This window comes from Pseudorca crassidens, chromosome 1, assembly GCF_039906515.1.
Source record: "Pseudorca crassidens isolate mPseCra1 chromosome 1, mPseCra1.hap1, whole genome shotgun sequence".
Taxonomy (NCBI): domain Eukaryota; kingdom Metazoa; phylum Chordata; class Mammalia; order Artiodactyla; family Delphinidae; genus Pseudorca; species Pseudorca crassidens.
In genome coordinates this window covers 105,372,635-105,395,750 of record NC_090296.1, presented here as the reverse complement: position 1 = coordinate 105,395,750, position 23,116 = coordinate 105,372,635, and the positions used below count along the sequence as shown (strand labels likewise).

General features: G+C 32.8%; 1 protein-coding gene across 18 annotated transcripts in view; it reads left to right on the top strand.

Moving 5' to 3' along the window:
- ZNF280D (zinc finger protein 280D) overlaps positions 1-23,116 on the top strand; it is a 241,069-nt gene that overhangs the window by 147,013 nt on the left and 70,940 nt on the right. For all 18 annotated transcript variants that reach the window (XR_010945860.1, XR_010945861.1, XR_010945857.1 and 15 more), the window contains 6 exons: positions 4,481-4,651; positions 4,796-4,905; positions 12,864-13,087; positions 16,000-16,157; positions 16,962-17,062; positions 18,082-18,228. Coding sequence is in view for 13 of the 18 variants with exons in the window: in XM_067747902.1 (XP_067604003.1) it covers positions 4,481-4,651; positions 4,796-4,905; positions 12,864-13,087; positions 16,000-16,157; positions 16,962-17,062; positions 18,082-18,228 (911 nt within the window). In the remaining 5 variants the exon portion in view is untranslated. The remainder of the gene's footprint in view (positions 1-4,480; positions 4,652-4,795; positions 4,906-12,863; positions 13,088-15,999; positions 16,158-16,961; positions 17,063-18,081; positions 18,229-23,116) is intronic.

Below are 23,116 nucleotides of genomic sequence, written 5' to 3'. Positions count from 1 at the left end.
TAACCATAAGTTTGTTTTTGATATCTGTAAGTCTGTTTCTGTTTTGTAAATAAGTTCATTTGTATCATTTTTTAAAATTAGATTCCACATATGAATGATATCATATGATATTTGTTTTTGTCTGACTTACTTCACTTAGTATGATAATCTCTAGGTCCATCCATGTTGCTGCAAATGGCATTATTTCGTTCTTTTTATGGCTGAGTAATATTCCATCGTATATATGTACCACATCTTCTTTATGCATTCCTCTGTTGATGGACATTTAGGTTGCTTTCATGTCTTGGCTATTGTAAATAGAGCTGCAGTGAACATTGGGGTGCATGTATCTTTTCGAAGTATGGTTTTCTCCGGATATATGCCTAGGAGTGGGATTGCTGGATCATATGGTAACTCTTTTTTTATTTTTTTAAGGAACCTCCATACTGTTCTCCATAATGGTTATACCAATTTACAGTCCCATCAACAGTGTAGGAGTCTTCCCTTTTCTCCACACCCTCTCCAGTGTTCATTGTTTGTAAACTTTTTGATGATGGCCATTCTGACCGGTGTGGGTGATACCTCATTGTAGTTTTGATTTGCATTTCTCTGATTATTAGTGATGTTGAGGATCTTTTCATGTGCTTTTTAGCCATCTGTATGTCTTCTTTGGAGAAATGTCTATTTAGATCTTCTGCCCATTTTTTGATTGGATTGTTTGGTTTTTTTGACATAGGGCTGCGTGAGTTGTTTGTATATTTTGGCAATTAATCCCTTGTTCGTTTCTTAGTTTGCAAATATTTTCTCCCATTCTGTGGGTTGTCTTTTCATTTTGTTTATGGTTTCCTTTGCTGTGCAGAACGTTTCAAATTTAATTAGGTCCCATTGTTTCGGTTTTTATTTTCATTACTCTAGGAGGTGGATCAAAAAAAATATTGCTGCAATTTATGTCAAAGAGTGTTCTTCCTGTTTTCCTCTAAGAGTTTTATAGTGTCTGGCCTTACATTTAGGTCTTTGATCCATTTTGAGTTTATTTTTCTGTGTGATGTTAGAGAATGTTCTAATTTCATTCTTTTACATGTAGCTGTCTGGTTTTCCCAGCACCGCTTATTGAAGAGTCTGTCTTTTCTCCATTGTATATTCTTGCCTCCTTTGTCATAGATTAATTGACAATAGGTGTGTGGGTTTAGTTCTGGGCTTTCTATCCTGTTCCATTGATCTATATTTCTGTTTTTGAGAAAAATCTTAAAATAATATCTATAAGTTAGAGAAGTCCTCTGATATCCTAAATACTCTGTTAAAAGGAATATTTATTATGTTCTATGACCACTAGTATGGAAAAGTGTATGGTTATAGTTAAATTCTCAATTAGGTTAGTGTGTTTCTATTCAATAAACGATTTAGGTATAAAATATGATTACAGAGTGCTCTTATAAAGTGGCTGCACTAAATTTGTCTGTAGTCATTACTCAGTAAATGCCTATTGAAGGAGTAATGAAATTTCCCTATTGAAGAAGTTACTTTTATTATATACTATTAACAAAGTTCTTCATTAACCAAAAATAAATTAGTGTGTTATGAAAGAATTTTATCTAATTGAAAATTCCTTGTATAGGCAGTTATGCTTTGTATACTAGCAATTTTGATATATTTCAGATATTTGACTAAATTGAGATTTGGGGGAATTTTTAGATTTTTCACTAATAAATTAGTGTGGAAAAATTACCAAATGCTTCCTGATTTTTTAAATAGTAATATCAGTACCTAAAATGTTTTTCCATTTAGATAATATTTAGTTGATATTCACTTCTTTGGGTATCACCTACAAATTTGTAAAAAACTAGTTAGTAAAATAGGTAAGAACCAAAAGAAACAAGGAGAAAAAATAATTGTCTTAAGTCTGGTTTTACAAAACACATGAACTTTATTTATAGAAAAAGTCTGAGTTCTTGAAACTTCTTGGGGCTAAGAACAATGACTCCTGCTCTCCTTCTAAGTTTTTTTCTGCAGAGAGACTTTAGGCTGTAGATTTGAACTGCTATTCTTAAGATTTTTGTAGCCTTTAGCATGTCTTTACGCTTCAGTTTTCTCATACTATTAAAATGGAGATTTTATTTTTCTTATTTAATGCATTCATTCTCCAGACCTTCAATCAGCCATTTGTAGATATAATTTTAATTCTTGCTCTATTTCAGTTAGGGCTTTCTGAAGCCCAAATAAGATAAATAAAACGTGAAATGCATTATAAGCTTTAAAGGACTCTACAACAAATATTTGTTATGAATGGTAACAGGTGCAATATGTTCAATAGCATTAACTGATCAAGGTCAAGTGATCATGGATATTTGGAAAGAACTGGGTTTGAGTTTGATCTTGAATGAGAATAGGATTTTTACTGGCCGAGACAGAGGTGTTGAGTGTGGGAAACAATACAAGCCAAAGGCAATAGAGATGTTAAAGGGTCAGAATTTAAAACTCTTAAATTCAGAGTAATTTTATTTCTTATGTTAAAAAATACTTATAATAAAAGTCCGATGTACTATCTAGGCTGTTATATAATCAGAATATTAATCCAAAATACCAGCACTCATTAGCTTTTCAGGTAACCTCAGCATCTCACAAGAATGCTACTGTGATTACACAGAATGTTTCCTGCGTTCCCATAGTATAGCCATAGCCGTCAGTAATCACATGCTTTGAAGATAGGAAAAAAAAAATTATTTTTATGTTATCTCAAAGGATGAAACAGAGGAGCCAACTATTGTAATACTCTTATTTTCTGGGCATATTTCTCCTTATTAAAAAGCAGACAGGTGAATCTATTACAATAATTTTTTCCCCTCTGAAGTAAGTTAAGATACAAAATATCAGTAAAGATAATAGCTGTTTTTTATTATTGAATGCTTTCTATGTACTAGATGTTGTGTTGGTTGCTTTTAAAAGTCAGTTATGAAATTTTTTTAGTAATGATAATAGCTTTCATTTATTATTGATTGCCTTCTTTGTACCAAATATTGTATTCGGTGTTTTAAATACAGTATCTTATTTGATCTTAAAAGCCCTGTGTTAAAGACACAGACCTACTAGAGAATGGACTTGAGGATATGGGGAGGGGGAAGGGTAAGCTGTGACAAAGCGAGAGAGAGGCATGGACATATATACACTACCAAACGTAAGGTAGATAGCTAGTGGGAAGCAGCCGCATAGCACAGGGAGATCAGCTTGGTGCTTTGTGACCGCCTGGAGGGGTGGGAGGGAGGGAGACGAAAGAGGGAGGAGATATGGGAACATATGTATATATATAACTGATTCATTTTGTTGTAAAACAGAAACTAACACACCATTGTAAAGCAATTATACTCCAATAAAGATGTTAAAAAAAAAAGCACTGTGTAAAATAAGGTATTATAACTCTTACTTTATAAAAGAACAAACTGAGGCTCAGGGAAGTTAATTAAATAAGCCAAGAATACATAGCTATCAGTGACAGAGCCTGGATTTGAACTTATCCTGTCTGGTTTAAAAGCCTGGAATATTTCTAGTGTATTTACTGCTTCTACTTTTAGTGTACAGTTGGGAGCATTAGAATATGATGTGCAGTTTTAAAATCCTTGTTACCCAGCCTAGTTATAGCCTAAATATCCCCATTTCCCTTGCTAATGCTCTGAATAAGGCTAAAATCCTTTAGCAAAAAGGTTATAGTTTTCAAAGTAAGACTTCATTTAGGAATGAAATTCCTGTAAAAACAAAATTTTATGCAAAAGTCTAATAAGTAAAATATAAAAGCAGAGTTTCTCTGTCAAACACACCCAGGGTATTCCCTAAGAGGAGCCCATTAAGCTCTGGGGAAGGTAATTTGAAAACCATAGTATAATACTAACTCTTTCTATTATGAACCCTTTCACATGAATGAATGAGGTTTTATCATTCAAGATTAGTAGTTTCCACTTTGTATGTAGGAATAAATGGGTAATATAACCTAAAGCCATCAGTAGACCACCTCTTAGTTAGGTGGACAAAGCTAACTTTTCATTAGACATTTTAAGTCATTAAATAAAAAGCTTCTAAAGTGTCTCTGTAAATTTTGGGTTTTTTTTTTTTTAAACAAACTCACGCACTTAAGCATCTAAAGTTAATTCATTTGTGGGAACACTGGCATATTCTTTGTGCTTTAACTTTTTTTTTGTTTTTGCTTGCTCTGCCTTCTTTCATAATAGCTGTTTATATATTTCTTTATTTGAAGTTATATTTAGTATTGCCTTACATAGAAAGGTATTTTATGAATAATTTGAATATATATAGTATATAATAGATACTTATACAGTTTCTTTATATCCCCTAACTTTTGATCACATCAATTTTTGTCATTATTTATTGTTATTTGTATGATGTGATAATTCAATTATATTACATTTAATTTCACTCCAAAGTATTTTTACTTAGTTGTAAACAATGTTCTAAAGTCTTTAAAAATATTTTCTCACTATTTAAATCATTATAGGTATGAATGAAAGTTCATTTTTATCAAAACGTCCTTCTACTTCTGAAGTAAACAGTGTTAATCCAAAAAAGTCTAAACCCAGTGAAGGTGTTTCTGGAACAAATTCCTCAACTGTATTTTCTTCAGTTAAATCTCTTTCAGTGACATCTCCCCAGGCTATGCCATCAAAAGGTAAATATGAAATGTAGCATATAAAAAAGAAATTATAGTATTTATATATGAATTATAGAAATTGTAATACAGACTATCAATAATGGTTATTGAAGGTTAAAAAGTGATGAATTTTGAATCATATATATTTTGAATTTATTTTAGGTACAAATATCTCATCAAATCAATCTAAAAATGGAACACCTTTTCCGAGAGCTTGTCCAAAGTGCAATATTCATTTCAATCTTTTGGATCCTTTGAAAAATCACATGAAGGTAAAACTTTTTCAAAATTTAATTTTAAAAAGGTTTGCAAATCCCTAAAAATATTGATTGATTTGCAGTAAATAATGATTTGTTCAGATATTTAGTTAAGAAATATTCTCATATTGGTATTTACATATGTTAGGTAAAAGTTTATATTCATAACGATTGTCTTTATATAAGATTTTAAAATTTCTTCTGAATCATCAAATTTAAAAAATTGTTCATATACATTATAATGTCTGCTTATTGTATTCTAATTTTAAATGAAAATAATGCATTGTTCAGAATATCTTATTTACTAGCTTATGCATACTTGAAACTTCTTAAAAATAGGCATTTTATTATGTGTTTAATATTTCATATAAGTTAACAGTTCCTTTAGTTATCTTTTTTGTTCATACTAACATGTGCATATCATGTTACACAATGAAAATCTTAGTTTTACTTTAATTTCAGCACTCAGGCATAAACTCCAAATGATGGAGGATTTTATATGAAATAATTGTTTTAACTTAGTCCAGAATATAGTTTGTGTAATTGTTATAAATTAATTTGAGCTTTTTATTGGTATAAGAAGATCCTGAAATTAGATTTTAAGAAATTTTCAAAGTACAAATGAAATAGGAGGTTTAGGTAACACTTCACTTAAAATATTTTGGTAGATATTACAGTACCCTGCTGTGTCTATGGAAAAATAGCCTGTATTCCTCTTCTGTGCCCGGTATAAATGCAAGGAAGGGGGAAAGAGACAAGAAAAAAGGCAGTGTAGATCATATGGAGAAAAGAAGGAAGGAGAAGGATGCAATGGTAAAGAAATATCTAAGGAAAAGTTTCAGGGATTGCTCACTGTTTCAGGGATTGACAAATCTTTTTTGAAATTCAGTATTTTACAAAAAAAGGAGAAAAAAATAAAGGAACTTTTTTATTTTAAATATAGTCTCTTTATTTAAATACAAAACTATTTGGTCTGTGACTACTTCTAGCTCGCAGTATGTACTCCCTGATAATTGCACTTTGTGGTTTGTTCTTATATGAGAATGAACCTGTACAGGTGCTTTCAGTTTTCCTATTTATGTAATATTTTGATGAGATAACCTGATGTTTTTTCATGTTTTGCATTTTGGACATAGGGAAAAAAGAAAGGGTTAAATTCTTTAGTTATCTTTAGTTATTTGAATAGGTAATAGTCATATGATTCAAAATTGAAAAGTTTACAAAGGCATACAAGTAAAAACTCTTATCCCTGTCGCTTATTTACCTGGTTCCCAGTATGACTCTCAAAGAAAATAATTTTTATTAGTTTGTTTTCTATCCTGCCTGGTCTTCTTTCTGCATAAACAGGTGAACACAAGTGCTCTTCTTTTCTATTTTGTGTACAAGCTGTAGCACATTATATATACTGTACCTGGTGAGACTGGCAATCATTTTCCAAAAGGTAGCTTTACTTCCAAAACATATTATAGCATTGTTTGTGATTACTCATATTAGAAACAATCACAACTTCATATAATATTCATATAATAAAACACTATTCAGCATTTTTAAAAAGGATGGAATCTCTAGAATGATGATATGGGAAGATAGCTCTAAGACATATTATTGAACTAAGTTGAATGTATTATGAATAACTTATTATATTCCTTTATATCATAAAGACATCTTAGAGAATAGTCACCAGATCTCAGACAGGGAAGTATAAAATTATGGAGACTTTATGTTCTAGATTATGCATTTTATACATAAATTATAATTTACAATAATAATTTCTATTTTGAAAAAAATAAGATTTTTATATTATTTGTAAACGATTTTTTTGCTTTTATTATAGATAAGTAGATGACTGTACCACAGAAATAATGTTTTCTTTCAATGAAGAATACCTAAAACATAATTCAAATATGCTACAGTAATAACAACAATATACTTACCTGAGACCATGTGAGACTGCTAAGCTTTAAATACATATTTCATTTAATCCTTAGAAAATTCTTTGAGATAGACATTTTTCTCATTGTTTTATAGCCAGTTAATTGGCATAACTGGTATTCAAACTTAATGGTAAAAAGCTCAAGTTCTCCCAAATACTTATTATTATTCCCCTTTTGACAAGTGTATGGGCTATTTAACTTGAAGATAGGTACATTATTTCTTTTTAGGGAATTTGATATTTATCAACCAGATCTAGCTTATTAATTACATTATTTAGATTTCTATAACTTATTTTTTTGTTTACTTGCTCTGTCATGGATTGAGAAATACCACATCTCAATCCACATCTTTCACCACCAATATATTTTTTTGCTTTATTGCAATTCTGTTTTAAGATTGTTGCTATTATTTGTGATACAGATGAATCTCTTTCATAACTGTATTGTGAATGCATCCTTCACATTTTTATAAAATGTCCTTTTTTGTTTTAAAGTTTTTAGCATTTTTATAAAATGTCCTTTTTTAGCATGTCCTGTTTTTAGCATTTTTATAAAATGTCCTTTTTTGTTTTAAAGTTTAATGACTTTTAGGCTCACCCCTTGTTTTCTTCTGGTTTCTATTTGCCTAGTGTATTCTTTGTTTATCCTTTTATTTTCAACCCTTTTGAGTGGCTTTGTTTTAAGTATGCCTCTTGCTTTAAGCAGAAAGTTGTGATCCTATAATGAAAATCTTTTTTGTTTCAGTAGTTCAGTTAAATTTACTTATTTTCATAGATGTGATAGGTTTATTTGATCTTGGTTCTGTCACAATTTTTTGCTAACTCTTTTCTTCCTCTCTCTCTCTCTCTCTCTCTCTTTCTTTCTTTTACTATGTTGTTGCTTTACATGTATGTAATTTGGGTTTTTAGGGAAGTTGTATTTTTGTTTTCCTTTTTATCCTTCTAATTTTAATGTTAATATAATTCCAGTAGTCTTCTATTCCTTTGGCTATTCTCTGCTATTAAAATTGATTAAAGTAGCATTAAATTTCCTATTCTTAACCCCATCCTTACCTTCTCCTCTCCTACTGATTTTAGTCAATATTATCTTTGAGTGTACTATTTCTTTGTACTATTGAAAATGCTCATATCTGCACTTCTTTATTTGGTAGCTCTAAATTATATTCCTTGATATACTGCTACCATATGTAAAGCAATCTATGAACTCTCTTTACCTCATACTTATTGTCCTTTTACCTCCTTTTAGTTTTTATTTGTTGGTTGTATCATTTTTCCATTGTCAGGGCATATGACATTTTCATTCAGTTTTCTTAACCTTATGTCCATATTTGTTTTAATCCTTTTCCACAGTAAATATATTCAGTGCTCATCACCAGTCTTTTTGTTATGGTTCCTTTGGTTATCTCTTGTTTGACTAAAGTTCATCCCATAGTAATTTCCTGAGGAAGGGCCTGAGAACAGTATTCTTTGAGTTCTTTCATGTTCAAAACAGTTTGACTATAGTCCATTCATGAAAGACAGTTTGGCCAGATATAAAGTTGGATCCCACTTTATATCTGGTGTTGCTTTTGTTTTACAATATCTAATGTTTACAATATCTAATGTTGCTTTTGTTTTACAATATCTAATGTTGTTGTTAAGAATTTGGGATAAGTTTGAATTATTTTGCCCTTTATAAATGATTTGCTCTTTTTGCCTGGCTGTCCAGAGGATTCTTTATTTTGAAAGACTGATAATTCTACAGTGACTTCGTGTTGAGAATTTTGGATCAATCTTCTCTGACATACAGCATGTTCTTTCAGCTTGTAAATTTGTGTCTTCCTTTATTTTAGTGCAGTTTTCTTGATTTGTATCTTTAAATTCCATACAATTGTTTTGTTATTTGGGGGGCTGGGTGTTGTCCAGTACTCATTTGTTCATTTGTTCAATGTCCTTTGGCATATTTGTGATTTTCTTCCTAATCCTTTTAATTCTTTCTCTCTTCCTTCTTCTCTCCTCTCCTCTCCCCTCCCCTTCCCTCTTTCTTTTAATTTACTAAGCTTTTCTAATTTATTTTATTTTCCAACATCTGTTCACCTGTGTACTTTTCTAATTTGTGTTTAGCTATCTGGTTTTATTTTTTTTCTCTACTTTTACTCTTGATTTTGCCACTCTTTATGTCTTGCCATCTCTTCTTGCTTTTTGGTTTTCCGAATAGACACAGTTGCTTCATTAAGTTTTTTTAAATTTATGGCAAAAATTTTGGCCCCTATTTTCATCTGCATCTGCTCTAAGGTGTTTTTGTGAGAATTTTACACTTCCTCAGTTTATCTTAAAGTATTTTTGTTTAGATGTAAGTTCCTATCATATTGAACAAGTTAGATTTTCTTGGGTTAGTTGTTTTGTACAAAGCTCCTTTTGGGAAGCATAAGTTGCCAGGATAATCTCACAGCCTATTAGCTGGTTTATACAACTTCTTCCTGTAAGTGTAACTTGTGTGTCTGATTTTATATGTAGCATTCCTTTTCTGTTTCTCTGTACTGAATGAGGTTTGAGGAATTTCTGCCATCCTTCTTGCTCCAGCTCCTACACTTGGTTTTGCAAACAAAGAACATAGATTTGCACTTCATGATGTGTATTTCACCTTAGAATATATGTTTTCCTGACACTTTCTAAGGTCTGTTAACATTGAGTTCTTTTGACTTCTCTGGTCGGCTTCCAGCTGCCTGTCTTCTGCCTGATCTGGCTGCTTTTGGTAGTGCTTTCATATGTTGTGGAGTCTGTGGATTCTGACTTTGAGTTTTAATGAAAATTAAATTTTTGGAATTTGGTTGTTGTGGTTTTTTGGATGTATCTCACAAGGAGAAGGGAAAAATGTTGACTTATGTAGGATGACCATATGAGAAGGTTTTTTTTACTATTTAAAAATGGTACCCCTTCTTTGCTCTGGAAATCCCATCTAAATTTTTAGGTACTAACAAAGCAACAGAACATGGTATATCTATTGGGAGGAGTAAAGATTAGAATGGTGTTTAGATGTTATCTACTGTTTGTCAAATTATAGTATATGGCATTAAAGTGTTTAATATTTGCAGAATGACTAACCCAGGAAATGAGGGATGAACCTGGGGTTACAGTGAAGGGCTAGAACCAAAAGGGTACTAGGGCTGAATAAAAGGTGACCAGTTAGTGTTGGGCCATAGCTCAGCCGTGCCATCCATCACTTGTTCTGTCTTACCATAAAACTTTAAATCTAAGCCTAGTTCTCATTTCTTAACTTACTTTCTTGCCTTTTGGATATTTTCTGTAAGATACTGTCTTCTCAATTACTAAATCCCCCAACCTTCTTCAGTGCACCTCATCCATTCTTGGTTGTCAGTGGTTTATCATTCAGCTATTTTATAGGAATATGAAACATTGTTTAAAGGATATTGTGAATGAGATTTGCATGTTTATTTTTAAAATCTGGTCCTATCTTTTCTGTAGAACAAAAAAAGAAACTGGAAGAACAGCAAACAAATATCGTCTATAATGCATTTATGAGTATTTAGGGTAACAAACGTTTATAGATGTACTAAATTAGACATTTCTGGAGAATATAAACCTTGCAGCACACTCTACTGTAGATTACATAGATTATTTTATAGATTTCAGAAGAGAATCAATTCTCAAATATGACTCAGAGTAACTCATACAGTCTGAAAGCCAGATTTAATGTTTGAGTATATAAGATTTTCCACATTTCTAATTAGTGAGACTATTCTGTATTACGTCATTTTGTGCATTATAATTTTTTCCAATTGATGTTTGAGATCATCCCTATAGTAAAACTGCAGATAAGATGAAGAATTTTTTTTTTTTTTTTTTTTTTTTTGCGGTACGCGGGCCTTTCACTGTTGTGGCCTCTCCCGTTGCGGAGCACAGGCTCGGGCCGCGCAGGCTCAGCGGCCATGGCTCACAGGCCCAGCCGCTCCGCGGCATGTGGGATCTTCCGGGACCGGGGCACAAAGCCATGTCCCCTACATCGGCAGGCAGACTCTCAACCACTGCGCCACCAGGGAAGCCCAAGATGAGGAATTTTGTCTATCAAAATGATGTTACTGATACACATCATTTGTAGTAAGACATATATTAAATCATTTTTCTAATAGTGTTGGTGAGTTTACTCTGACTCATCCTTTTCTCCATTTGTCCTTAAAGTCAAAACAACATTTTTAGACTTTAGCTTTCTAAAGTCCTTTGTAACAGTGCGACTTTTTTTTTTAAAATAAATTTTATTTATTTATTTATTTATTTATGGCTGTGTTGGGTCTTCGTTGCTGCAAGCAGGCTTTCTCTAGTTGCAGCGAGTGGGGGCTACTCTTTGTTGCAGTGCGTGGGCTTCTCATTGCAGTGGCTTCTTCTGTTGCAGAGCACGGGCTCTAGGTGCACGGGCTTCAGTAGTTGTGGCTCGCAGGCTCTAGATTGCAGGCTCACTAGTTGTGGTGCATGGGCTTAGTTGCTCCGTGGCATGTGGGATCTTCCCAGACCAGGGCTCGAACCCATGTTCCCTGCATTGGCAGGTGGATTCTTAACCACTGTGCCACCAGGGAAACCCCAGTGTGACTTTCTTAAGTTTGAGCTCTTAAATATTATGTGTCTCAAGAAGAATCTAGAAACATAGGTAGCAAAACCTTTCTCATTTCCCTCTTTTTATTGTGGTTTCATTTCAATTGTGTTTATTCAGAGTGGTAGACTACAGAGGGTCATGTTGTCTTAGAGAATTAATACCCTTATCCTAATTAAGCTTATGGGTGCAACCTTAACTCCTAAGCATAAATTATGTCACTTTTTTGTCAGTTCATTTTATTTAGTATTTTTTTCTCCTCTCTTTTGGATCTATTTCAGATTTTTTGTGTGTGTTCTTTTCCTCTGTAGGTTTCAGAATTGACAAGTGAACAAAATAAGTGCAATCGAAGGAAATATTATAGGTCTGTCTTGCATCAAAAGTCCAGCTTCTCATGTGACACAGAAAGTTTCACCAATAATGTAACATTTCAGTATGGCAGGAGAGGAAGTGGATTTTGTTATTCTTAGAAATGGAATAGAGTTGTGTTTAGATTTTCAGACTTTCTTATGATGCTACTAATTTATGAGCTAACATGTTTAGGAAGAGTTTAAGTCAGTTGGTTTATGTTGTAAAAGAATTACGTAGGTGCCTTGTTAAAAAATATAGATTTCTGGGCTCTACCTCTAGACTTTGTGGCTTATTGGTCTGAAGTAGGCCCAGGAATTAGCATTTTGACAAGCACTTCTGGTTTTTCTAATGCAGGTCTTCCTTGGATAGCCCTCTGAGTAAAACTGCCTTAGAGATATTCTAAAACTGAAAATTATGTACAATAAATTATCTTGTTGGAAAAAAAAAAGCTCATGTATGAAAGTGTTTCATATTGGAACCAGTTTATATGACATCTTGATTTTCCAGATGAGGAACTAAATTTCCCCGTCAAATATATAAGCATTCTAGATTTCAAGATGTAACTGTTGAAGCTTTCAAGACATGACCGATGGTTCTTTATTTTTTCCCTATGCATTTTTTAGCACCTTGAGTCTAAGGAATGGCAGGTTAGCTGTGCTCAATATCCAGTTCCAACCAGATATTATGATATTTAGTATATATATAGTTAAACATATACATTATAGCATGTAAAACTACATTTCCATTCTGTACTCTGTCATGGCATGGATATGAACAATGTTTAGTTTTAATTTAAATGTTGTTAAATATTTACATCTGAAAAGAAATTATAAGGAAAAGACTATTAGATCAATAGTCGAGTCTTGGTTTTAAGGTTTTTCTTTTCTTTCTTTAAAAAATTTTTTTTAAATTAAGATAATAGATGTTTATTGTTTGAGATTTTGAGAGTATGTATACGCACCACAAGCTTTTGGTGAATATTTTTCCAGATATATCGCCAAGCATAGTTTTACATGGTCTGACCTTAGTTGTAAACAAAGAACCGTATTTTTGGTTTCTAATTGTTTTAAGAGATAAATAAGACTTCTGTTTTTTCTCTTTCAGTACTGTTGTCCAGACATGATAAATAACTTTTTGGGACTGGCTAAAACAGAATTTTCAAGTACAGCAAATAAAAGTAAGACTGTTGATTCAGAAAAAGGAAAACTGATCATGTTAGTTAATGACTTTTATTATGGAAAACATGAAGGAGATGTCCAGGAAGAACAGAAGACTTACACAACCTTTAAATGCTTCAGTTGCTTGAAAATTCTTAAAAATAATATCAGGTATGTTAGCATTTATTTTTATTTCTACTTGAAAATTGGAATGCTACAGATATAAATGTTGTATCTTTATCTTGCATTTTTAAACGTTATTCTAGATAAGAGATTTTAACACTTTGCACTAAGAATGAAGACATATTCTCTTGTTAAAAAGCTTTTGTCCTTTCTTATATTTTAGAGTTGACTCTTGGATCCAGTTAGTTGTATTTCTTTAAAATAACTTAAGAAAGGACAAACTTTATTTCAAATAAAACAAAATTAACTTCTTTTACCTATATTGTCAGTGATCTAGGAATTTTCATGAGATAATTTTCATATTTAGCTGCTTTTGAATTTTATTTTTTTTCACACCACAAGAAGAACCACTTATTTATGTTTTGTCCAGTTTGACCTCTTATATACTAATCTTGTTTAATGCTCAAATCCCATAAAAGAGTTAGTTACAAGAATAAAATGAGAAGACGTATTGATTGATATTTTTATTGGTTACATAGCTTGACATTTATATTTGGTAAGGTTTTTTACCATCATTTTATTATAAAGATTTTCAACATTCAACAAATTTAAAAATATTTTGTAATGGACACTTGTATACTCATCATCTTGATTCTATCATTAACATTTAACTGTACTTGCTTCATCATATAGCTATTCATCCTTCCTTCAAACTATCTGGGTTTTTTTATGCATTTCAAAGTAAGTTGCAGATGTCAATGTACTTCCATCAGTTGAGGCATGTGTGTGTACAAACATACGTATGCATAACTTTTTATATTTACCCTTGGTGACTATTATTTGTAATTAGCATTCTTAGGTACCTGTAGTTTACTTGTAGACCCAGCATTTGTTTTATTTTCCTGTGAGTTCTTGGGTCCAAGAAGAAGCATATAGAAAAACCCTGAAATACACTGTGATAAACTCCTATAATAATTATTTTTTTATGGTAGTGCTTTATAGTTTTAAAAATTCTTTTACGTATATTATTTCATATAAGTTTTCACATTTATCTCCTTTCATCAAGTTTTAACAGCCATCAATAGCTAATGATCCCAGTAGCTTAACAGAAGGAATATTGTACTTCGAGATATAACACTGAAACAATATTACAATAGAACTCTTTCCCCTATTTTCACATTTTTACCATTTTAATAGTAAAATACACGAGAAAAATCATGTTAATATAGTAAAGTGCATAGAAATATGGCTCCCCTGCTTAGTTCTTTGTTATTCTTAAATGTTATATATATATGATATTAGAATTTATTTCAGCAGTAGTTTTTTTTATTTTCCTTTGAGATTAACACATTAATATTAAACATATGAAAGTAAAAATTTTCTTTTTTTTGTTATTGTTTCAGAATACTAGTTACATATTTCTAGAGTGTCCTAATATCTAGAAATTTTAAGCAAGCAGTACCTGGTAACATCCAGGAATTGAGCTTTTTTTGAAATACTGATTGTTTAGTAAATGTAACCTTAATAGAAAACAATTTATAACCAAAGAAGTTCAACATGTTAAGTAATATTTTACCTTGGTAGTAAAAACTGGGAGGGTAAATTGATATTTGTAGAGAATGGTAAGAAGCTGATAGCTGTAGATTTCTGTTCTCTGCCTTGTCAGCGTATGGTGTTTTTTCCCCTACATTGAGTGTCACCCAGAACAGGTTTATTTTATTCTGTGAATATCCTTGCAAGATGTTTGCTTTTTTTGTTTCCCTCATTTCCATGTTGGTTTAAGTAGTATGAGCTCCTGATGGGGGCCCATATAATAACTGAGAGAAAGCTTGCTAGTTAAGAAATCATTTTATTTAGATACATTTTAATTGCTGAAAGTCGTAAGCTGAGCGTTTAATGGCTCATGACATTTTCTCTATATCTAAATATTTAGCCAAGACTAGGATTTCCTATAGGTGTTTGTAGAGCTGGTGTAAAAACCAAAGGAAGTCTAAAAGATATTTCAAAGTGTACCATAACCTGTACTAAAGAGTAGCGTTATGTGAGGTGTGAAAAAAAATAAATGTTATAACCTTTATGATGATTGCTTTCCAGATTGATGATATTATCACTTAATTTCAACATTATTTCCTGTAGTGACTCAAAGTGAGTAATTGTTAATAGTTGACCCCGTCTAAAAATTGTTATTTTGATTGAATAACTTTACTTTCAAATTCAGCAAAAAGCTTCAGTAAGCTCTTTTAAATAGGCATTCCCATTTATATTGCACTCTCTGTTGTGGAAGGTCATAGTTCCTGCTCATAAGAAGCCTTTTTAGGGAAGCTGAAATAGCAGAATGTAAAACTGAAAAATGGACGTTGCCTACAAAGGGCACAGTCTGCAAGTTAAAATGAACAGTCTTTGCTAACAGTAAACCAGTATCATTAAATAAGACAAAAGGTTCTTGTAATTGTAGGCATTAAAATTGCTATTACATGCATTTAGAAACCAAGACACAAGTAAAAATACCAGTAATTTGTCTTTTAAGCAGCTAGAATTTAATGTATATCTTCATAGCTTAAGAGATTTCTCTCATGACTCTGTAGCTGCTTTTGGTGGTAGAGTTTCCTTCCTTTCAGTATTTTATTTAAAAATGTAAGTAGTATTTCTTGTATGGAGAAGAAACCTGCTGTTTTATCTTTAAAAAAATTTTAATAATCTGAAATGATCAAGAGAGCAAATTAGTGATATTTCAAATTCATAATAACTATTTATTTTAAAACAAGGATGAAAAGATGTTGACTTAGTTACTTAATAAAAGTGATTATTTAAAGTGCACACTTTTCTAGAGGACTTTAGGACTTTTGAGATTTTATTTTCAGTAATCATATCTCTAATTTTAAGATTTAGATTCAAGTACTTATTTGTGAGATTTTTGTTTTTAAATCTGAATTTTTGCACCTGTTGACAATCATTTATAGGTTTATGAACCACATGAAACATCATTTGGAACTTGAGAAGCAGAGCAGTGAAAGCTGGGAAAACCACACCACCTGCCAGCACTGCTACCGTCAGTTTCCCACACCATTTCAACTGCAGTGTCACATTGAAAGTACACACACACCCCATGAATTTTCTAGTAAGTTACAATTTCATTTAAGTATTGAGTATTTTGATTTTAACAATGTAAACTCTGAGAAAAGTTTGTTACTGAACTCTGAACAAGTGTGTTAGAAAAATAAGAAGATGACTTTGAAATTTGAGAGTAAAGTTGAAAAAGTTAATTTTTAACTTATATAAAGTTTTAAATAAAATTAGTTACTGAAATTAAAGTCCCTCTTGTAAGTAATTCACTATGGTAAATAACCTGTGCATTACATGTGGGGGACTAAATTAGAAGCCTCAGATAATAGTTTTCAAATATGAAATCAGTGCCCTTCTTTTAAACTTGAATAAGAAAAGTAAATACAACGGTAGTTAAAATCACAGATTTTGGAGCAAGACAGCTTGGGTTCACATCCAAGCTCTGCCTCTTAATATGTGATCTTAATGTGATCTCAGACAGGTCACTTAATATTTGAATAATGGGGATAATAAAAATACCTGCTTCATAATGTTTTGATGGGAACTGAGTGAGTTAATGTAAGTAAAGTCCTTAGAACTGTGCATGGCACACAGTTAACAACTATGGAACTGTTCACCACTACCACCACCACCAATACTACTACTGTTATTATTGTTGTTGATATAGATGTACAAAATGAATTACATATGTATATATCTGATTTTGTTTATTTGCCTCGATAGGATACTTTTTAAGAAAATTGAAGTGTAATTGACATATAACATTGTATTAGTTTCAGGTGTACAACATAATGATTGAATACTTCTGTGTATATATATATCTTAAAATGGTGTAATGTCTTTTTTCCCCCACTTTCAGCCATTTGCAAAATATGTGAATTATCATTTGAAACAGAGCATATTCTTTTACAACATATGAAGGACAATCATAAACCTGGTGAAATGCCATATATTTGCCAGGTATACACATATTTTATTGTATACATCGTGTTTGGTTTGTTTATTATCTTTTGTTTTGGTTACAAGATTTAAACCTATTAGGCCAGGCATCAGCAAATTTTTTATATAAAGGGCAAGATAGTAAGTATTCAGGCTTTGATGATCATAGGTCTCTGTTGCAACTAATCAACTCTGCCATTGTAGCACACAGGCAGCCATAGACAATAAGTGGATGAATGGGTATGACTGTGTTTCAATATAACTTTATTTATGGACACTGAAATTTGAATTTCATATAATTTTCACATCATGAAATATATTTTATTTTTCTAACCATTTCGATAAAATTGGTTGCTAAAATTAAAGTATCTTCTGTAAATAATTTATTAGTAGGAAGTCCCTTGGCATAACTCATACATTGTTATGTAGGGTCAGCAGACAGTTGGAATTGGCCCATAGGCCATTGTTTGCCCACTCCTGTACTAGACAAAGAAAAGCCCTGTGGCAGAAAGACAAACATGAACTTATCTTACCCTGTAGGGAAGAATGTAGGCATACAAGGGAAATATACAATGCTTTTACTTCAGAGAACCCTACCAAATGCTTTGGGACTAGTATTTTTCCAGAATTTGGAGGAATGAGAAAGTAAGATAAAAATAAATTGTCACTTCCATAGCCTGGAGGCCATTTATAATCTAAAGGAAGATGCTATTTTATATAGCAGAAGAACTTTATAGTACCAGAGGTGTCAGAGTTTGAAAACTCAAGTCAAGATTGGGGGTGACAGATAAAATATCTGATAAAAATAAGGGAATGTAGTTATATTTGGGGAAGTATCCTTAAGCTTTGAAAGGTAATGACGCTTCTGTCTCAAAGATTATCTTTCGATGTTTGCATTAATGGAATTCTTGGTTGCGTAGGCATCAGAGCTGAATTAATAGTACAAAATATTCTTCTGAACAAGTGACCTATCATTCTTAACTTTGAAATTGGATATCATTATAAGTTTTCAAGTTAAACTAAATCTCTTTTTTTTGTAGGTTTGCAATTATAGATCATCATCATTTTCTGATGTAGAAACTCATTTTAGAACATCCCATGAAAACACTAAGAACTTGCTATGTCCGTTTTGCCTCAAAGTTATTAAAATTGCAACACCCTATATGCATCATTACATGAAGCATCAGGTGAGATTTGCCAGTTTTTATTCCTTTAATGTTGTTTTAGAGAAAAGATAGATTATGACTTAGAACATTGGTTAGATTTGTTCTGCAAGGGAAGCAGCATTGTTCCAAATGACATGATTAATTTGTAATTTATGCTGAATTACCTGTGAAACTTCCACTTCTTTTCCTTGCTTCCTTTCTGGTGATGATGTGGTTCCTACATGAAAATTCTGAAAGATAGCTAGAAATAGGAAACCTTGGAATGAAGGAAAAAAGAGAAAATGAGTGGAAGAATATCCAAAAGATTGGATATTTCGAGGCTAAGAATTACCTTCTGGGAAAGGTAATTATCAGGAGCAGGGGAAAAGATGAGTTTGAACTGATAAAGAAGATTGATGACTCATAATCTTGTTTTCCTCTTTCTCTTCAAACTTTATTCCCACTTTTAGCTCCCATATTATAAGACATGTTGGCATCATTGACCAGGAGTGGTTTTTTATAGCTGCCAGGGATAGAGGAAGCAGTAGTGACACTTACTGCTTGATATATGAACTCTGGCAAAGAACTGTATTTAGTTCTGCTACGTAATTTTTGGGACCCAGTATTAGTGCTTATACCCATCTCTTGAACTCTGATGTTTTACTTACTGGTTCTTTTCCTGAAGCAGTTAAGTCATCCTTTGGGCTGAAAAGTTTAATGCATCACTGATCCTGTTCTTAAGTGCTTGAAAGAACAATAACAGCGCCTTTGCCAAAACCAGAAGTCAGTGGATTTATTCAGTATGATCATGTAATCAAGTTTTGCCACCTCACTAATTAGCTCATTACATTTTCTTGTTATTGATTAAACTGGCATGTCAGTTTATTCAGCATTGGTGCTCACTTTGCTTTCCATTCTAGTCATTAGATAATCATGAAATCGGCTTGTGGTTCTTCATTGGGAGAGATCATAAAAGTAGAATTTCCAAATAAATTTGGGATCACCTATGTTGTGACTGGGTTGCTACCTATCCTTGAGGAGTTCTGGCAAGATCTTTCGATTCTGGGTTTCCCCGGCAATTTTCCATCAGTTGTTAATACATGTTCCCGCCCGCCCCCCCCCCCCACCAATTGCTACTGGTAAATGAATTTGGTAAAGGCCTAGATTTACAAAATTAAATCGTTGTTTCTTTTTCACAACAGGATTCCTCAGAAATTTTAATATGCTAATGAACATTGTAAATCTCTAAGTAATGATATTATATGTATTCCCCAGACTTATTTAGCTATTGAACCCTTTATTTGCTCAATACCTATTAACATTTCTTGCGGAACAGAGTTTGAGAAACACTATTCTTGATACTCTGTATTTCTTCTTTGGCTTTTAATTTTCAAAGGGAGAATAAAGTATAAAACAGTAGTTTTATTTCATTATGGGGATTTAACATCATTTTCCCCATATGCTATATTAAGCTCCAGAGTGAGATATAGATGTAGGAAGAATGATAATTATGAAGGAGATGTGTGGGCCAACTGTATGGGCTACATGATTTTTTTTTTAACGTTTTTATTGGAGTATAATTGCTTTACAATGGTGTGTTAGTTTCTGTTTTATAACAAAGTGAATCAGTTATACATATACGTATATCCTCATATCTCTTCCCTCTTGCATCTCCCTCCCTCCCACCCTCCCTATCCCACCCTTATAGCTGGTCACAAAGCACCGAGCTGATCTCCCTGTGCTATGTGACTACCTCCCACTAGCTATCTATTTTATATTTGGTAGTGTATATATGTCCATATATACACTACCACTCTCTCACTTTGTTCCAGCTTACCCTTCCTCCTCCCCGTGTCCTCAAGTCCATTCTCTAGTAGGTCTGAGTAGTTATTCCCGTGTTGCCCCTAGGTTCTTCATGACCATTGTTTTTTTTTTTTGTTAGATTTCATATATATGTGTTAGCATACGGTATTTGTTTTTCTCTTTCTGACTTACTTCACTCTGTATGACAGACTCTAGGTCCATCCACCTCACTACAAATAACTCAATTTCGTTTCTTTTTATCGCTGAGTAACATTCCATTGTATATATGTGCCACATCTTCTTTATCCGTTCATCTGTCGATGGACACTTAGGTTGATTCCATGTCCTGGCTATTGTAAATAGAGCTGCAATGAACATTGTGGTACATGACTACTGTTGAATTATGGTTTTCTTAGAGTATATGCCCAGTAGTGGGATTGCTGGGTCATACGGTAGTTCTATTTGTAGTTTTTTAAGGAACCTCCATACTGTTCTCCATAGTGGCTGTATCAATTTACATTCCCACCAACAGTGCAAGAGGGTTCCCTTTTCTTCACACCCTCTCCAGCATTTATTGTTTGCAGATTTTTTGTTGATGGCCATTGTGACCAGTGTGAGATGATATCTTATTGTAGTTTTGATTTGCATTTCTCTAATGATTAATGATGTTGAGCATCCTTTCATGTGTTTGTTGGCAATCTGTATATCATCTTTGGAGAAGTGTCTCTTTAGGTCTTCTGCCCATTTTTGGATTGGGTTGTTTCTTTTTTTGATATTGAGCTGCATGAGATGCTTGTAAATTTTGGAGATTAATCCTTTGTCAGTTGCTTCTTTTGCAAATATTTTCTCCCATTCTGAGGGTTGTCTTTTTATCTTCTTTATGGTTTCCTTTGCCTTTGGAATAAGTTCCAAAGCTTTTAAGCTTCATTAGGTCCCACTTGTTTATTTTTGTTTTTATTTCCATTTCTCTAGGAGGTGGATCAAAAAGGATCTTGCTGTGATTGATGTCATAGAGTGTTCTGCCTATGTTTTCCTCTAAGAGTTTGATAGTGTCTGGCATTGCATTTAGGTCTTTAATCCATTTTGTGTTTATTTTTGTGTGTGGTATTAGGGAGTGTTCTAATTTCATTCTTTTACATGTAGCTGTCCAGTTTTCCCAGCACCACTTACTGAACAGGCTGTCTTTTCTCCATTGTATATTCTTGCCTCCTTTATCAAGGATAAGGTGAGCATAGGTGTGTGGGTTTATCTCTGGGCTTTCTATCCTGTTCCATTGATACGTATTTCTGTTTTTCTGCCGGTACCATACTGTCTTGATTACTGTAGCTTTGTAGTATAGTCTGAAGTCTGGGAGCCTGATTCCTCCAGCTCTGTTTTTCTTTCTCAAGATTGCTTTGGCTATTCGGGGTCTTTTGTGTTTCCATACAGACTGTGAAATTTTTTGTTCTAGTTCTGTGAAAAATGCCAGTGGTAGTTTTATAGGGATTGCGTTGAATCTGTAGATTGCTTTGGGTAATATAGTCATTTTCACAATGTTGATTCTTCCAGTCCAAGAACATGGTTTATCTCTCCATCTATTTGTATCATCTTTAATTTCTTTCAACATTGTCTTATAATTTTCTGCATACAGGTCTTTTGTCTCCTTAGGTAAGTTTGTTGCTAGGTATTTTATTCTTTTTGTTGCAATGGTAAATGGGAGTGTTTTCTTAATTTCATTTTCAGATTTTTCATCATTAGTGTATAAGAATGCCAGAGATTTCTGTGCATTAATTTTGTATCCTGTTACTTTACCAAATTCATTGATTAGCTCTAGTAGTTTTCTGGTGGCATGTTTAGGATTCTCTATGTATAGTATCATGTCATCTGCAAACAGTGACAGCTTTACTTCTTCTTTTCCGATTTGGATTCCTTTTATTTCCTTTTCTTCTCTGATTGCTGTGGCTAAGACTTCCAAAACTATGTGAATAATAGTGGTGAGAGTGGGCAACCTTGTCTTGTTCCTGATCTTCATAGAAATGGTTTCAGTTTTTCACCATTGAGCACGAGGTTGGCTGTGGGTTTGTCATATATAGCCTTTATTATGTTGAGGAAAGTTCCCTCTATGCCTTCTTTCTGGAGGGTTTTTATCATAAATTGGTGTTGAATTTTGTCAAAAGCTTTCTCTGCATCTATTGAGATGATCATATGGTTTTCCTCCTTTAATTTGTTAATATGGTATATCACATTGATTGATTTGCATATATTGAAGAATCCTTGCATTCCTGGGATAAACCCCATTTGATCATGGTGTATGATCCTTTTAATGTGCTGTTGGATTCTGTTTGCTAGCATTTTGTTGAGGATTTTTGCATCTATGTTCATCAGTGATATTGGTCTGTAGTTTTCTTTTTTTGTGACATCTTTGTTTTTGGTATCAGGGTGATGGTGTCCTCGTAGAATGAGTTTGGGAGAGTTCCTCCCTCTGCTGTATTTTGGAAGAGTTTGGGAAGGATAGGTGTTAGCTCTTCTCTAAATGTTTGATAGAATTCGCCTGTGAAACCATCTGGTCCTGGGCTTTTGTTTGTTGGAAGATTTTTAATCACAGTTTCAATTTCAGTGCTTGTGATTGGTCTGTTCATATTTTCTATTCCTTCCTGGTTCAATCTCAGAAGGTCGTGCATTTCTAAGAATTTGTCCATTTTTTCCAGGTTGTCCATTTTATTGTCAAAGAGTTGCTTGTAGTAATCTCTCATGATCCTTTGTATTTCTGCAGTGTCAGTTGTTACTTCCTCTCTTTCATTTTTAGTTCTGTTGATTTGAGTCTTCTCCCTTTTTTTCTTGATGAGTCTGGCTAATGGTTTATCAATTTTGTTTATCTTCTCAAAGAACCAGCTTTTACTTTTACTCATCTTTGCTATCGTTTCCTTCATTTCTTTTTCATTTATTTCTGATCTGATCTTTATGATTTCTTTCCTTTTGGTAACTTTGGGGGTTTTTTTGTCCTTCTTTCTCTAATTGCTTTAGGTGTAAGGTTGGGTTGTTTATTTGAGAGTTTCTTGTTTCTTAAGGTAAGATTGTACTGCTATCGACTTCCCTCTTAGAACTGCTTTTGCTGCATCCTATAGATTTTGGGCATCGTGTTTTCTTT